At 34.0% G+C, this 17220-nt stretch overlaps 1 protein-coding gene across 3 annotated transcripts in view; it reads right to left on the reverse strand.

The window, feature by feature from the left end:
- Window positions 1-574: 574 nt before the first annotated feature.
- The window catches only part of SMCHD1 (structural maintenance of chromosomes flexible hinge domain containing 1), a 64868-nt gene continuing 48222 nt past the window's right edge, over window positions 575-17220 (reverse strand). For 2 of the 3 annotated variants that reach the window (XM_015619133.2, XM_015619134.3), the window contains 14 exons: window positions 16826-16913; window positions 16282-16413; window positions 14933-15082; window positions 11425-11551; window positions 11136-11255; window positions 9749-9834; window positions 8585-8707; window positions 8185-8375; window positions 7303-7412; window positions 5969-6039; window positions 4928-5099; window positions 2796-2954; window positions 1976-2099; window positions 575-1011 (listed from right to left, as the gene is read on the reverse strand). In XM_015619133.2, coding sequence (XP_015474619.1) covers window positions 909-1011; window positions 1976-2099; window positions 2796-2954; window positions 4928-5099; window positions 5969-6039; window positions 7303-7412; window positions 8185-8375; window positions 8585-8707; window positions 9749-9834; window positions 11136-11255; window positions 11425-11551; window positions 14933-15082; window positions 16282-16413; window positions 16826-16913 — 1756 coding nt within the window. In that variant the 3' untranslated portion in view covers window positions 575-908. Of the gene's footprint in view, window positions 1012-1975; window positions 2100-2795; window positions 2955-4927; window positions 5100-5968; window positions 6040-7302; window positions 7413-8184; window positions 8376-8584; window positions 8708-9748; window positions 9835-11135; window positions 11278-11424; window positions 11552-14932; window positions 15083-16281; window positions 16414-16825; window positions 16914-17220 lie in introns of those variants that run through there. The other variant, XR_004496065.1, reaches the window with a different exon arrangement.

Below are 17220 nucleotides of genomic sequence, written 5' to 3' on the forward strand. Positions count from 1 at the left end.
CATCTTTAAAACAAGAAGCTCTGGAAAGCTTTCAAGCACAAGTTGCACTGCTTTATTTCTCGTTATTTGGAGAAATTTAATTTTTTTAGAACTGTTAAAGAGATGTGCACCAGTGATCTGCATTTTAAAACTTCTAGCAGAAGGCTACCATGTCTTTTTAAGTTTAAAGTCCTTTTTCAAAAAAAGGAGTTTATATATAAAATGCATGTTGCTGAGAGTACAGATCAGCAGATTTGGTGTCAACACTCACCCCTAGGCAGAAATTCTTTGAGGCAGATGTGACATCCACACCCCTGAACACTCCTACGTTATTCACAGGGCTTCAACTAATAGTTTTATACTTTCCCAGTTAGCTTCCTACTCTTGCCCTCCCCTTTCTTTCAATCAACTCTGTTTCCAGCTGCTTGCTCTGACCCTGGCTGAAATTTCACCTTTAATCATGCGTGTTCTTTTTCTGCTCTGTTCGTCACTAAAAACTTTGCGATGCAGATCACTAAAGGTGACCTTGGACTATCTTCCTCAAGACAGCTTGGGATGCTTTTAAAATTAAAATCTCATTTCATGACACAGTCTATTCAACACAAGTGGTTGTAATGTCAGTACTTTGTACAGAAGCAGTTTTATTGAAAAGATCATTTTTTTCATAAATAAAAAAGAATATATTTTAAACTTCTTTTTCACACACGAACATAAAAACTCTGAAAGCTTTTAGAAATGAAAATTAACTATACAAAAATTGGGCTATCAATGTTAAATACTTAAACTTTTGTTCCTACTAACTGAAATACATTTATATCTTCTATCAGTATAAAAATCTTCAGAGTAATGGTAATACCACATGAGTATTTCCTTTAACTGAATGTATTCACATTTTCAATACACAGCTTTTCCCAGCAAATCTGATCAGTCTATGCCTTTCTTTTTCGTGGAGTTCCATTAAGTTCTGAAGGGGCCATGTGCAGTACTTGCTGTTGCTGCTGGTGTGCAGAAGAGAAGATCCATTCTTCTGAGCTAAACAAAACATAGCACAGTGGCTTATAAACAAAGCTTTTCCTTTATATATATATATAGTATGTAGCATAGAGCTCCTGCAAGTATCAACAATATAAACCCCATATTTGTACGCAGCTTCTTAGTATTGTATTTATTTTGTTAAAATGAAGAACATCATCAGGCTAATATTAGATAGTTTAACTACATAACCACTTTAGTTCTATATGTAGATAAGAATTAAAAAACTAACAAGTATAAAAAATAGAGACATAGTAATACAGTGAACACTTGTTCTGAGATTCACAGGATACTACTGTGTAAGATTTAAATAATCTTAGAAAAATGACCATAGTTCAGCAAAGACAATGATAGTTTATAGTCATGAGGAGAGACATGAAAAATGGCAGTCAGTTACATGTCACCTTAAAGATACAGATTTCCTAAATTTTTGTGTATGTGTGTTCAAACTCTCAGCAACACAAAGGGACTGAGAACAGATACATGGGTAAAGAGATAACTGTGTTAAACACTTTTCCACCAGCTCACCTCAGACAGCTACTTAGAAAAAATACGTAAGAATGATTCTATTCCATAAGAATAAATATTTCTGTGTTCACCTATCCAGTATTTGACAGCAGACCTTAAAAGAGTTTACAGACCAAGCCATCTCAAATAGTTCTGCATGTAACAGTGTGGAATATATCACAAAATATGGGGAATGTGATGCACAAAGATGCCAATCAATCAGTTCATAAAGAGAAGCAGAATTAGAATTAGTAAGCAAATCTTTATATGAGGCTTAAATAGAAGCAGAAACTTTAAAGAAATTAAAAATTATCTTGAAAATCAGCTTTATGCAAACTCTATTAATTGTTGTTTATTGGATACAAATATGAATTTAAAAAAAAAATCCAGAATAAACTAGTTTTTGTTTTAAATTCAGATTCTGGGAAAATAATGACTAGATTCAGAAAATACTTACCTATACAATTTTTTTGCTGTGTCTCTTCGCATTCTTTTGGGAGGAATGGGAGTGTCAGTTATATCTAACATCATAGGCTGAAGTAATGATTCAGCACCTTTATCTGATAAAGCAGGAGTCATACCTATGAAAAAGTTGCAAGTAAGAATCAATAACGGAAAAATTAAACCTGCTGGTTATAAATGGGCTCAATAACAATAGAGTTAAACCTTTGAAGTAAGACTTTGGAAATGTCATAAATTTTATGGTTAACTTATCTCTGAAACAGAGTTCAAAGATGACAGTTAAAACTATTTGCTTTTTTTATAACTGTTGCAGAGTAAATGTTGATTTTTTAAATATTATTTGATATTGATATAAAAAATTTTTAACTCAGGCAATCCTTGCAGACTTCGGGGTGTTTCTTTTTATAGCACAATGTTTTGATTGCGTTTCCTTAGCAAAAGCAATTCAGCTCTTTAGTACACAGTTATTTCAAAAAGCATGCCAATGTTCTGTAGCACGGGGCCAGCCACACTAATAGTTATATAATCCCTTATTAGTGAGATTATAGTTTCATGTTCACAAAACAGACTGACCACATTCTTATTATCTGAACATAATAGAGGACAGTGCTGCTCTAGGCAATACCCACAGCATCATACTACTACATACAGTTTTTCTATTCTTTCCTTAATATGTGACATCTCTAAGCTATTAATTAATGTGAACAATTTTCATTCATAGTTGGAACTTCTTATTTTGTAAGAGCAGAATACATCTGGTTGCAGTTAACTGTTCTCCTCTTATAGGACACCAAAATTGTAATACAATAACATACCCAATTTTTGTTTTACTAGCTTGAGGCTTTTCTCTTGTTCAGCAAGTTCCTGTTTTTTCTTTTGCATTTCTGGAGTGTTCAGTGACTGCAAATGCAAATCAAGGTCCTTATTCACATTATCAAGTTTAATCACTGCTGCACGGTATTGCTGAAGAAGATCTAATTGAGGAATAGAATGATAAGCCACAAAACAATAAGTAAGTGACCATTTTGATTTGAAATGCTACCAATACAACCTAGGCAATGTATAAATCCACAAGAAAACATATCTTTCAAAAACACTACTCAAGAACAATCCAACCTTATAGTGGATTTATGGCTGTTCCTAAAATGACTATAAAAAAAAAATCAAAACATATCCAATATTTTGACTCCTCTTTTTGAGTCCGTATCTTAGATGACCTGCAAGCTCTGAAAATTATGTGGGAAACTGGTATCACTGTACACATCTTGTTACCTGTGTGCTCCAAGTGAAATTCTCTACCTCTAATGACATTCATTAGGTGCTTGTAGCATATTGTGTTTCCAGTGCTACAAAGCAGAAGCTTGTATTACTGACTTGAATTGTATTCCACCTTGTGGACCAAGTGAACATTTACTGAGCTTCACTGTGTCCCACTATGGAAATCTAATCAAGCAGACTCAGACAAATAAAGGGTTTTTTGTTGACAATCTTTTTCCTCTTTAAACATATGAGACAAAAATTTTTTCCACATCCAGGCATTGAATAAATATGTCAAGTAATAAAGGAGGGGTTCAAGCACGTTAGCCTGGATTCATTCATTTTACTTTGAGGTGAGTATGAGGCATCTTGCACAAAACTTAACTAACACTAAATGACCTTAAGTTTGCCATGGGCTGAAAGCTCTCAGAGAGCTGTTGCAGACTGACAAAAGGCACTGCAAATTCTTAGTACAGCTTATTTTACAAGTACCTTGCCAGTGTAACAACACATTAAGAAACTTTTATCCTACAAACATTGAAAAAGAGCATGTCAGAAGTAATGCTAAGTGTAAAATTAAGTTCAAAACAAGCCCTGTGTAATGAGATGCTGTCCTTTAAATGGAATTTTACTATGATTTTCCTTTAAATGTCTAGTATCTAAAGTGAAATTAAAACATGCTCTTTTCTTCTACATCATTGCTCCAGTACTAAATTATAGAAAATTCCAATGTAATTTGTATTGGGTAATAATTGAGTTCAACAACTGAAAATTGTTGAAAATTGAAAATTGAATTTCTGATAGACAGAAAGTGTGCTAAATCCAGTGTATTTTAGTCTGATTGACATGCTTACTGTGTTTTTCCTACACATAATATATTTTTACTAAAATGTTGAGAAAAGGTCTTTTTAGTCCCTATTTTTTTTTTCCTTACTCAATTGGTCAGTGCTAAGTAGTTTGCTCATATATATGGCTACTTTGGTAGGTACATGTGCTCTCTCCCCACACCTCTTCATTGCACTGTCATGGATAGCATTCATGTCCTTTTTGTTAAAATTAAGTATTTAAGAACAATCTTACTTGTAAGACTTTTTAGTGTTTTACCCATCAGTCAGGTCAGTTGTTACATGTCAGAAACTGCATCTTCTAGTTTAATTTCTAACCTTTATTCTGAAATGAAAATCCAAGCATATAAAGAAACAGAAGTGATCCCACAGGAAATAGGGCAGCTTATGAGATAGTCTCTCTTGAGAACAGGAACTTTTCTGCTACTGTTTCATAGAGCTCACTTGCACATAAGATGGTGATTACTTTGATTATGGTGTTTCCAGAGTAGAAAAACCTATAACTTGTAAAAACCTATAACTTGTTTTTCAGTGACACTGGGATTCAACCAGCTCAAGCTTATCATGCTGCTGTTCAAATGATTATTGCTGCTTATACTCCTTCTTTCATAAGACTAAGAAAAAAGAGGATTATCTCATTATTACTTTTTTTTTTAGGAAATGTAATAGCTATAAAGCTTTCAAGAAAAGGCAAATTTATAAACAGAACACTGTACAGCTTCTACTTCTTAAAATAACTTTAAAATAATTGAAGTTTTCCTTTCTGTATTACATCAGAGAACAAAAAACATAGACAAGCAATGTAATTTTCTAAGTTTTGTAATTTTATGACTTCATTAACCCACCTATCTGTCCAGAGAAAGTAGAGTAAAGTTTAGGCATTGGTGCTCCAAATACCATTCCTCTGAGTTTGTCCATTGGAGGAGCTTTATTCTGCAGGCCTCCAAATTTTCCATTGCTGCGAATCCTGTCTCCTTCCCTAGTCAGCAAGGTAGGGCAGTGTGTAATTTTTACAACCTGCATACATATAAAAATTGATAATAAATTAGTAACTCCACAGAAAATCTAAGTTTTCAGCAATGCTGTTGTGAATCTTTACATTTTTCAATTGCAATGCAAGTTTGTTCCCTAATGAAAACGTATTTTATGAAATTATGTCGTAAGTTTGCTTTCATGCAATAGAATACATATATTAAAATTAAGGAGTGTTGTCAATAATTACAAAGACCAGTATTTTTGGGTGTGTGTTCTCACATATTACCACAATTCTGAAGGCAAAACTTAGATCTATACCTAGAAAAAGCTGATTATCAACATGTATTAGGAAGCAGTGACAATCAGTACAGTTCTACGCTCTTATTCTCAATCATAATTTTGATTCTAGCAAACTCATAAACTGAAAGGAAAAGTGCTCAGCATCAGGACTTCCTCAGAGACTCTTGCCTGCTAGAACATGTACCATTAAACCTATATAAAACAGGTCCCAAAGAGATGTAGTTAAGTTTCACATCAAGTTGTCAGTCAAGTGGATCTGAAATTTCATCATGTGTCTTAGGCTCCTGTGTTTTATTACACATAGAGTGACTAGGAAAGTACAGAAGAACTTGTGTTTAACAATAACAGCAAAACTGAAGACGCTTATCTTTAGAAACACAGTCCCATGTGCCATGGCAACATTCACATAATGGAATTTGTTGCATGGAGGTAATTTTGTCAGTGCCAATAATAGAGATTTCATTCACTGTTAAGTGCTTTGAGACCCACAGACAAGTAAACACACAGCTAACACAGCACTAAACTTGGCAATTACTCTGTTTTTAATGTATTAAATATGTAGCTCTGAAATATATCTGTATCATAAAATTTAAAGAAAAATTGAAACATACCTCTTTTCTGTAGTGGTTGGCAGCATCCAAGTTATCTATTATGATAGTATCACCCAAGAGCATACCAAACACTGAAAAATATAAATTTTTGAACTATGAAATTTCTCTGGAGCAAAATAACTTGAAAAGTCAATTCTGAGGCATCATTATTACATTTTTCTAAGATAAGTGCAAGGGAAATAGCATGTAAATAATTTTTGTTTCCACAAAATTCTTCTGTGGTTGAGATGGATACGCAATCTTCTGCTTTCATCAGAAAATCCATAAAGAAAAAAATAGTATGTTTAATTGCCTTTTGGCATAATTGAGTGTATTTTCCAATAAAACACTTTCTTGATACTTTATATTTATCAAGATACACATAATAAAATCCCAAATCTCATGCAATTATATAAATGATAACTTTTAAAAAATCTTCCTGGAAAGTTGAATTTTATTCTCAGTTTCTTAATATGTTTCTTCATATTCAATGGTTTATCAAAGAAAAAAACATTCACAAGCCAATGAGCCAACTGAGCTTAAGACTTTCCTGCCAATAAAAGTCTGTTCCATCCAAAATCTAACAATGTAGTCATGCATGAGATATGTCAAGCAATGGGGTTTTTCAATTTCCACAATGGACATGAAGAAGAATTTATAGTTAAAAGTCTGTCAATATGTAACTTTCTGAAAATGCACAGGATTAAAAATTGTTCTTTATTAACAGTAGAGAGGAATACTTCAATAGTGGGAAGTCATGAAATAAACTGCAAAACTTCCTGAAGTAACTATAGACTCCAAGGAGCAGATAGAGCGAGAGGATGATAGTTTTCTAAACTGAAATCTATATAAAAATTGAAAGATTTCTTACAACTCTTTAAGCATAACATACACAGTCATGTACAGTTCAGTCGGCATGTACTTAAATCCATGAATTACACATTTCTGAGAGGAACAGAACTGGAAACAAAGCCTAACAACAAAAGGAGTAACTTCTGTAATGTTAGATTATAAAATTAATCTTGTAATGGTCAGTTCCTGCTCTAAAGAGCTTGGGAATAAGATAATGCTGCAGGAATTTAAAAAAGAAAAAACCTGCCATACATCTAAGTAGAGAAAATGGAAGTAAGACAACAAGCAGAAGAAAGTGGTCATTGTTGAAATTTTCACAACTTTTGTTTAAAAATAATTAATGCTAACGTCCTCTTATTTTTACAGTAGAGCTCAGGAGGAATGTACACTGGTATTTGCAAATGTATCAGTGAAGATTATTGAAGGGATTATAATTTGTGATGTTTCCATATTTCATTATTTAAAATAAAGAAGTTATTAATGATTCCAGTCTTAACATTTACCTGTTTGACAATGCTCTATGTTATCTGGAAATGTTAACAGATCTCTGGCAAATACAGGATTTCCAATAGGTCTGAAGAAGGTTCTTCCATTTCTCAAGTGAGGTAAAGGTCTGGTAAAAGAAAGGGGAGGGTGAGGGAGAAGAAAAGAAGAAAGCAATTTGTCCTTATTCTAGTCAGGAATCTCCAACTGAATTGAATGCATTTTAACACTTCCACATTAGGTAAATGATCCCACCATTATCTGAAATGCCAGTTATATTTAAGATGTTTTAGTAAAACACTGATTTGTTATAAAACATTATTTCCAACAAATTCATATGCCAAAAACTTTTATGGAAAAGTTTTAATGGACTGTATTATGAAAACTGAGAATTTGAATATTATAAATACATTTATACATCAGATCTTTTCTAAAGTGCATTCTTATTATATCAGAAGTCATCTTCATAAGCAAATTATTTTCAAGAGCAGAAATGCTGTGTTTTTCTTTATTTTTCAGGCAACTGAAATACAAAATGAATTCCTATTACTACAGATGATTTTAGGAATGTATTTTGAAACTGGGTTTTTGAAAGTTATATTCTGATTAGAAGCACTATAATTCTTTAGAATAAATTCCTGCTTTAGAAAACATGTAGACATGGAAGAAAAAAAAAAAGATTATTTTTTAGTAGAAACACCTTATTTAATACAGAACATCACACAGAATAAAGCTGAGATTTCAGCTAACACTTCTAAGTGACATTACTGTTGCTATAATAATGAACCTAGAAATTTTATACTTCGAATCTTTAATTGAAGTTTAAAAATCAAATTAGACAAGGAAAAAGAGTTGAAGAAGTATTTAATACAAATGCAGAACTTCCATTGTTTTTTCTCTACCTGCTCCAATCTGGAAGCGTCTTCTTGTAAATCGAATCAAGAGGTAACACTTGTTGTCGACCTTGAGTTTCATCGAAGATAGAACGAGCAGCTTCCGTGGTCAATGTGACTACACAGTCCATGTCACTTGCCAGGTGCCAAGAGATAACTTTTGCTGCTTCATTATCCTCTATTTGAGCTAAATGCGCGATCTGTACCACAGAAATTACCGCAGTCAAAACAGAAACCAAGACCACATCCCCTTTTCATAGCAATCACAATAATCCTGCAACTTCAGACTGACATTTAATACCTCTGTTGATGCCTCTGTTAGGGGAGCTGGTCATTGGATAATTTTTCATCGCTACAGTTTTCTGGAACCAGCAGAACTCATTAGAAGGCTCCCTGAGAGAAAACTCACCTTGCCTAGAATATCCTGGTTGCCTTTTGGATAGTTTGGGAGGGTACAAGTTCTCCTTGGCTGCTTCATTACTCCTTCTTGTTCTAACATCTTTTTTTTAAGAAGAGAATCCACATACTGAATCTGAGAATGAAAATTTAAAATTAGCAGGCATGTACCAAGCATGTACATGCTCAGCATGTATTGAGCAGCAGAAGTAGTTATTTGTCATCAATCAACTTTCTAAAAATAAATATTCAATGACCTGAAACAGACTTTTAATGTATAAGGGACTACTGTGCACAATACCAGAGAAGAGCAAAGGGAATCCTCACAGCAATTGTGACCAAACTTTTTAATTACTCCTTTTTTTCCTTTAAGGACTTCAAGGAGCATTTCACAAAAAACTATCAGAGCTTAATTAGAAACAAAAGTGAAGGAAGTTTAAAACAGCAGGAAAGGACAATCATGAATATACAAAAAGAAACCATTTCAGAAGGAGAAAAGGTCCAAGTTTGAAAAATTTAGCCAGCAGCGGGAACTTCAGTACTGTGACTGCAATTTAATTCCACTGATTTGTGATTAATGACTATAACTTGGTCTTATTTGATCTAATGGTAATTGTTTACATAGATAATTGTTTATATAGTAGGTTTTCCCCCCCAAATGTTGGTAGTTCAAAAGCCTTTAAACAGTTTCTTTTAAATATAATTGGATCTTTAAGGGAAATTAGCATTGGGTACATTGCTCTGAATACTTCCAAACTTATTTTTACATGAACTTTGGCAGTAAAATATGCAATTCTCTGATTCTCTGAAAAAAAAGTCTTTTTCTTTGGCTTACTTATGCCAGAATACATCCAACATATATTGACCAGCCTCCAAAAACCTGCTGTAACATCTAGCAGTACCAGTAACACTGGTAACCTTAGCAGAAACATGACCAGGATATAAAAGAGAAGGTTTTTATTAGTTCTTTAGCAGTTTTTTTAAAAGAACTTCACAGTAACAGAAAAATAAAAAAAAAAATAAAAAAATCCTAAGTTTGACATCAATCCACAAATTTTCCTACAGTTTAAATTTTCATTGTTTTGGTAACAGGTGTGATTCGGCAATATTAGTATTGATATATTATTGATATCAATTTTAGAGATGTTAATGGAGTTTAGTAAGAAATAAGTCATACTGTGTTTGCCTGTGGTAATTCAATTTGGTGCTTTTTCAGTTCATTCTTCAGGAAAGCTTCTCTTGTTTCAGCTTCTTTAACCTGACCTGAATCAAAATCAGAAGAAAGTGAAGAAATGATAGAAAGCAATGGAACACTTACAGAATTTCTTACAACTTTTCAGAATTATGCTAGCTGCAACTGACCCTATCTACTTAATTTCAGCACAGAATATCAGAATTTTTCCACAAACATCTTTTGTCTAGTTTCTAAACAACTTCAGCAGATGCCACGACTTTAGCTTCAAGAAGCAAAGGGGCCTAGACCTTATATCAGTCTGAAAACATCAGCTGGTTTTAGTTTTCAACCTCAATTATCATTGTAAATGGTTCTCCAGCAGGAGAAATGACAAGACAGAAGAGAAGAGCAGTGGTTAGCAGTACTTTCTTTGCCTGTTATGGGACACCAATTTCTGGACACTATTTCCTCAGCTCTAATATCTGAACTAATTTCAAAAACAAACAGGTAAGTTGCTTTCTACCCTCTATTCAAAATGTGTTTATATCTGAAAATTTTACTTAAGCATAAAGTAAGCACATAGAGTACATAAATGCTGCACTGTGAAACAAAAATTTTATCCCTTTCACACTGGAATTCAGGATTTCCCACTCATAATGGAAATATGCAGTATTAAAATTACAAGAAACAGCAGCATTTTCTATGTCAGTCTGCTTAATTTACACTTGGTGATTGTTTAAAATAAAAATTCAAAATGCAATTATTAAAACAAACCTTTTAATCAGCAGGCAGGATGACTCAAACAGGGAAAAAAAAACAAAGGAAACATTTCCTTCATTTCTCACATTCCCATAAATCAGTGCCCTCACACTACTCTGTAGTTTAACAGAACTTCATAAAAGATTACATTTGCTAAAGAACATAAACAATAACACAACACTTCTGAATAATGTACACAGGGTCAAACATGAGGGGGAAAAGTAACATTCTGAAAACATAAGACTAACTTTTTACAAGAGGATGATCTATAGCTCATTGTCCTCAAATTGTTTTTAGGCAATTGTTGAATTTCCAGATGTATGAGCATGCAAAGGTGGGTGTAAAAGGCAGTCATGGATAAAAAGAACACCAACTTCAATATTTCTTATCTCCTTTTGATAATTCTGGCATAAGACATTCTACCTCTAATCAAGACCCTTTATAGGTCTGCATGTACCTACATGCAAGTAATTAGATGCTTCCCTGCCAGATATACACCCCTTTCTGCTACCCTCTAATTACTATCTCATGATTTCAATCTTGATTTTTCTCCCCTACGCAATATTCTCAAAATCATTATGACAGAAGTTTAATTCACAGAAAAATTATTTACATATTTGATTGAACTTACATTTAATTTCAGCTATGAGCTGATTTGTAGTATCAAACATCTTTCTGTAAAGATCTATGGACTTAGATAACTGGTCTTTCTCCCTGGTCAGTGTTGCCATCAGCTGCTGCTTCTTGGAATCTACAGGAATAAGCACATACACCTTCAGAAGAAAATACAGTAACATACTTAATTGGTTTAAGCATTAGCAAAAATCTATTTAATTATTATGTAGTTCTGAAAACTTATTATGCATCTAAAAATAGCTGATTCTACAGAAAAGCAAGTATTTTAGAGCAGTGAAACATACCATTGTAAAACATAAATGAGAGACAGTATGGTTCCAAACGTTTTTTCAAAGCTGGCAGATGTGGCTCAAAGATAAGAATATATTCAGTGCTATCTCTTCCAGGACTGTCTTCAGCCAGCACTAAATTCTATGAAAATAAACAAACAAATGTAAATTTATGCCCATGCTTAAGATTACACACAAAACAAACATTCTTCAAATACTAAATCTTTTAAGTTACATAACACATGATTACTACATTTTACGAATTACTACAATTTTAAGTATTGGCTTGGAAATGCCTTTTATAACAATTAAACAAAAGTAAAATACAAAGATGAAGCTCTTTTATTATTTTAGAATTAAGATGGTAACTTTACCTGTTTAAAAAGTCTTATTATTTTTGCTATGTATTTTATTTCAGAGACATATGCTCAGAAAAAATATCTTCTGCACTGTCTCATAAGCAAGATATCCTCAGGTATACTTCATTCAGTATGTGAAATGTAAACAGATCATTAAAAAGGAAGACCCAATGCACAAACACAGAGAAGGGAAAACAAGCTATTCCCAGTGCTTAGTTAAAATTACTGCTGTTACTATGGAAGTAGACAGCAGATCCCAAATGAATGAACATTATATGTCCAAACATTACCATAAACATTTAATTTCTAATCAGTTCCTTATTGAAAAGACATACAAAATCCTTCACTTTTCTTTATAAACTTGAGAAATACTATAAAACCATAAAGGTAAACAGAAATAAAATTAGTAAAGGTAATATCTAAATGTGCTGTTACTTTGGGAAAGGTATCATGCATAAAATGAATAATGCTTATAATAAAACTCATACTGTTTCCACCTTTAACATGTAGAAATTGCTACTCAACTGGCCAAATCAAGAGAGAGGTGGTTGCAGCCTAAAAGAAGAGATAGATATATAACCTTCAAAGATAGTCTTCATGGCTTTCAAAAATATTGCAGCTACATTTTATCAGGAGAAGTCTGTAGTGGAAATATCTTTTCCTTAGAAAATATATGCTAACCAAAATCTAAACATTTTTCTTCATTAAACAAGTTTAGTATTCCTGTACTTGTGATTAAGTGTAAACATGTCAGATTATCACTTTCATTATTTGTGGTAATTGCACACAACTGTCTTTATAAACAAGATGGAACAATTTTAAAATACTTGAAGAACACAAGAATGTCCCTTCCCCTCCCCATTACAAGTCACATGAAAAGAACAGTACATCACAATCAACAAATCCTTTCTACATAGGTTTTGCGAATAGTCTGAAATCAGTGAAATCAGTATAAGCCAGATGCCTGAAAACTGCCTGAAGAGGGGAAGAAATACTGGGTTCACTGAAATGCAATTAGTCCCCATGAATGACTAGGGAACACAAGTTACTGTCAAAAGCAGCAGGATCTCTTTAGATCATAGTAATAAAAAGGAAGAAGCATGCAAAACCCCCCACCTCCCACCAAACCAGGAATATCTAAGTAGAAAAAAATTCCCATCTGCTTACAAAAAAGGAAAAGAAATGGAGTGGGGGGGAAGGACAAAACAAGCCAAACAAACAACCTCCCCAAACACCACAAAACTCCACACACTCCCCTTTCCATTACACAGGTTAGTTTGGTCACTGATGGAAGACTGGAGAATTTAGGCAACAATTATGCAACAGCAGGTTACTACTATGTGGAGATAAACAACAACAAAAAATTATTTCTGCATTAGCAAGGAGTCTTAGAAATTATCCAGTAATTTTATCTGAACTGTCACAGGCTATATATGGGGTTATTATTAGCCATATAAAGGTGTTCAATTTACACTTTGTTACCACAGGTGTAAATGCAATGTTTGCAGAATGTTTTGTTAGACCAGTGCTTTTAGCTGATCCTTTCACTATACTATTGCATATTTTCTTAAACACACCTGACTGGGGAAAAATGTGTTCACAAACCAGTTAATTTATTACTCCTGAAACATGGTAGGGAAACCAGAGAAACCCAAGAGTGTACTTTAAATCAATCAGTATATTAGTTTTATGTGATACCTCTATTCAAGTCTCTGCATTTTATTTTACTAGCTTGTTTCTCATACATATTTTGTCACTTTTCTGTATGGATTAGAGTAGATCAGAATTCGGCAGATTAATAACACCTGGCCATGTTAACTAGATGTTTCTGTCCTTGACTATTATTGACAGAGAATAGCTTATGCTGTGTCATTCAGCTTCACATATGTAGCTCCATAAAAGCAGTCATGTACTGAATAAAATGTATTAAGAAGTTTCTATGTAGGATCTGTAGATTTTAGGATTCTACTGGAGTCTCCTGGCGATTTCCAAGATGTATTTGGAGAATTTGTTTTGATTGCTATGCAGTGTCTGTCTCCACTTGGCACACACAGATGCTGGTCTGTCATAAAGCTGATTCCAAAGAGCAAGTTAGAAAAGGAGGCTGAGAAAATGTCCTTAAAAAGTTGGATACTCCTTTAGTACATCTTCTAACTAGAAGAATTCTGTAGATGTCACACTTTTAAAATATATCTTAACCAAATGAAGTAGGGATATAATTTTGCTCTGCCATTCTTATATGATATTTCAAGTTGAAAATAAAAATCAACTGTTTCACAACAGAAATACTATTGACTGACATTCTGTGTAGGCTTTTAAGAGGGAGACTGTGACAGTTCCACTCAGAAGAAACTCCACATTCAGCTGGATTTTCTTTGGTGTGTTTTAAACAGTTCCTGGTTTTGTGCATGTGCACATTTTACATTGTGTCTTTGTATCATATTTAATAGCAACTGTGACTGATACAACTTACAGATTTTCAAATTCAATCTGTATTTCTTGAAGAAAAAGTGACTGCAGTGATGTGATACAGTACTTTCAGAGTATGCATGATGCCAGAGATTCAAAACAAAATAAAGCATTTTTAAAAGCCAAGTGCATTAATGAGTGAAACAAAGTATAAAGAGAAATGATAATTTCATCTTCTTCAAATGAGTGTAGGATGTCTTTCTACAAAGTATATATAGGCCCACTACTTAGACAAAACGTAAAGAGAGCCTGGCAAAATTTAGTTATAAATATATGAAGAAGTCAGTCTAAATGATCTTCAGATATTTCAGTGTGAGTGTATTATAAATAAAAATGTAAAATACCAGTAATATTAATGCTTTAACTACAAATTGGTTAATTTTCATGTGAAATTCAAATGAAGAAAATATTTTCCTGGACCTTCTTCAATGTCCTGGTCCCTAGCTGAAAGTACCTGTACACTTCCCTCACTTGGCAAGGATAAACAGTTTAAAGAATGTTCTTCCTTCAGGTTTTCTGAAAATCAGCAACCAAACAGAGAAGAACTTATTTATCTACTTATTTCTAAGGTAAAGCTACAGTATAAACTAAATCTCCACAGAATACAATGAGGTGTAAGATAACTTTAGAACTGCAGGAAAATAAGCCTCATTAGACACACTGTCCATGGAGCTGTGTATTTCAGTCATACTTACAATTTCAGCTGATCCACTCTCCAATGGAAACTCTACTGTACTGACTTTTCCCTGAAACTGCGGGATCTCTTTATCTTCTTCATTGGGGCTTTTAATTTTTGCTATTATTCTGCCATCTAGATCAAGTCCAGTGTGGTTGTTGTATTCATCCTGTAAGTAAAAAAAGAAATCAAAGTTCGTTTGGGACTGAACTAAATAATCCATTTCTGTACTGCACTGAATTTACATGGCAAGGTGCTAGCAGTCTCTGCTGAGAGTCTCTGCATGGCCAGTGCTCCAACTGATCAACTGCAGGGACAGCTGAACCCCACAGCCAAAATGGTGTTTCTTTGTATTTAAGAATGGGCAAAAATGCACAGGCAGGTGAGAAGGGGGGGTGGGGCGTGTGGAAAAGAAAACAGCAGAGGGTGAGAGAAGGAACAGTGCAAGGGGGTGTTCCAGGGACCAGAGCAGAAATACCCCTGCAGCTCACAGAGAAACTACACTGGAGCAGGTACTTCCCTGCAGCCCGTGAAGGACCATGGTGGAGCAGACACCCACATTAAAAGCCCATGGAGGACCCCGTGCTAAACCAGGTTAATAATTCCTGGACTGCAGCCTGTGGCAAGGGCTCACACGGGAGCAGTTCATTAAGGACTGTGGCCCATGAAGGGACCCACACCAGAACAGGGAAACTGTGAGGAAAAAGCACTGGAAGGAAAGAGTTGAGGAGCTGTTATGGGTTGACTGTGACCCCCATTTCCCATCCCCCTGTACTCCCTGGGGAAGGACATAGGGATCTGGAACAAAGCTGAACCTAGGACAGGGTGGGGAAGGTGGTGTTGTTTAGTTTTTTGCTCTTTGTTTCTTATTACATGAATCTTTTTTAACAGGTGATTAAATTAAATTACTTTTCCACAAGCTGAGTCTGCTTTGCTATTGTGGTAGCTGGTAAGTGATTTCCTTTTAACCCTGTGAACACTCAAAGTTCAAGAGACCTTAATTTTTGTAAGATAAGATTTCTAAGAGAAACTGTCCTAGGAAGAAGAATCACAGAGAAAAACATCTGCTGTACACATAAGTATTTTTCCACTAGAATCTATTATTGAAGCAATTTTTTTGTGTGGCAACAAGACATGGATTTCAACTGAGATACCTGACAGCAAGAACCAAACATTTCAGTTTTGGTCATCTGTATGTAAATGAAACAATATGGACCTGTCATATGCTGAAAAATCACTGATTAACATATTTTTTTAATGAAGCGAATCTGCAAAGGAACAGTAGCAATGCCTTACAGCAAAATTCAACATAGTTTCAGCAGTCTTCTGTATTTCCCTAATTATGATTTTATATGCAAGTATAGTTACCATTAAATGGAGGTATAAATCCTTGACCAGTGTACGGCTGGTAAGAGCTCGAACATTGGAAACTGCTGGAGTAGCTGGTAAAGAATCAGGTAACAAGCGTACAGGGTCATTAGGTACAACTTCAACTATAATCTAGCAGAAAAAGGAGGAAGAATAAAATAAAACAAAATAAAATAAAGATTGATATAATTAACTGCAAATCACATGCACACTAGAGTTTCTCAAAAAAAACACTGAAACAAATGTACGTGACATTTCTTTATTTCAGGACAGGCCTGAAATAAATTAGCACAACCATAAAGCAGTTCTGCTAGGTTTCAAATTATGCACCTCTGTAATACCATCAAATTGTTTAGAGAAATTAATGAAAATAAATTTTGATAACCAACAGTTTGAAATCAGTAACTATAGAAAATAAAAATATAATTTTCTTCAAAACTTGTGAAACTATTTGCATTCTAAACCTACAAAGTATCGTAACATTTCACCCAGATGATTCTGTATATGTGTTCCTTGCTACCTACAATTAATTATAGATTCAAACCTGTTCGCTGTTGAGCATATTTGTCTTATCCATTGCAAAGGAAAATTGGATAATGTAAGTGCCCACTCTCTCTGGAACCACTTTATCTCTAAAAAAAACAAAAGTAAAACCCATGCAAACATGAGTAAATATTGAAGTCACAAGTGTGTAAGTATGCAAGCAACCTCTGAGTAATCCTTCAAACTAGTTAGAAAGCCCTACTAAGGCATAATACTCCTCCTTCACCAAGAAGGCCATCAAAGTTCCTTGAAAATTAGAGTAAGGCTTCTGGAAGCTTGAATGAGCAAAGTCTCCTCCAAGAGTTTGTTTCTTCTATATGACAGAAAGTTTGTCATGGCCCTATTGTTCAGAAATCAGCAAGTCTACATCATTTCATTTCTTATTCAGAATTTTCA

The sequence above is a fragment of the Parus major genome, chromosome 2, assembly GCF_001522545.3.
Source record: "Parus major isolate Abel chromosome 2, Parus_major1.1, whole genome shotgun sequence".
Lineage (NCBI taxonomy): Eukaryota > Metazoa > Chordata > Aves > Passeriformes > Paridae > Parus > Parus major.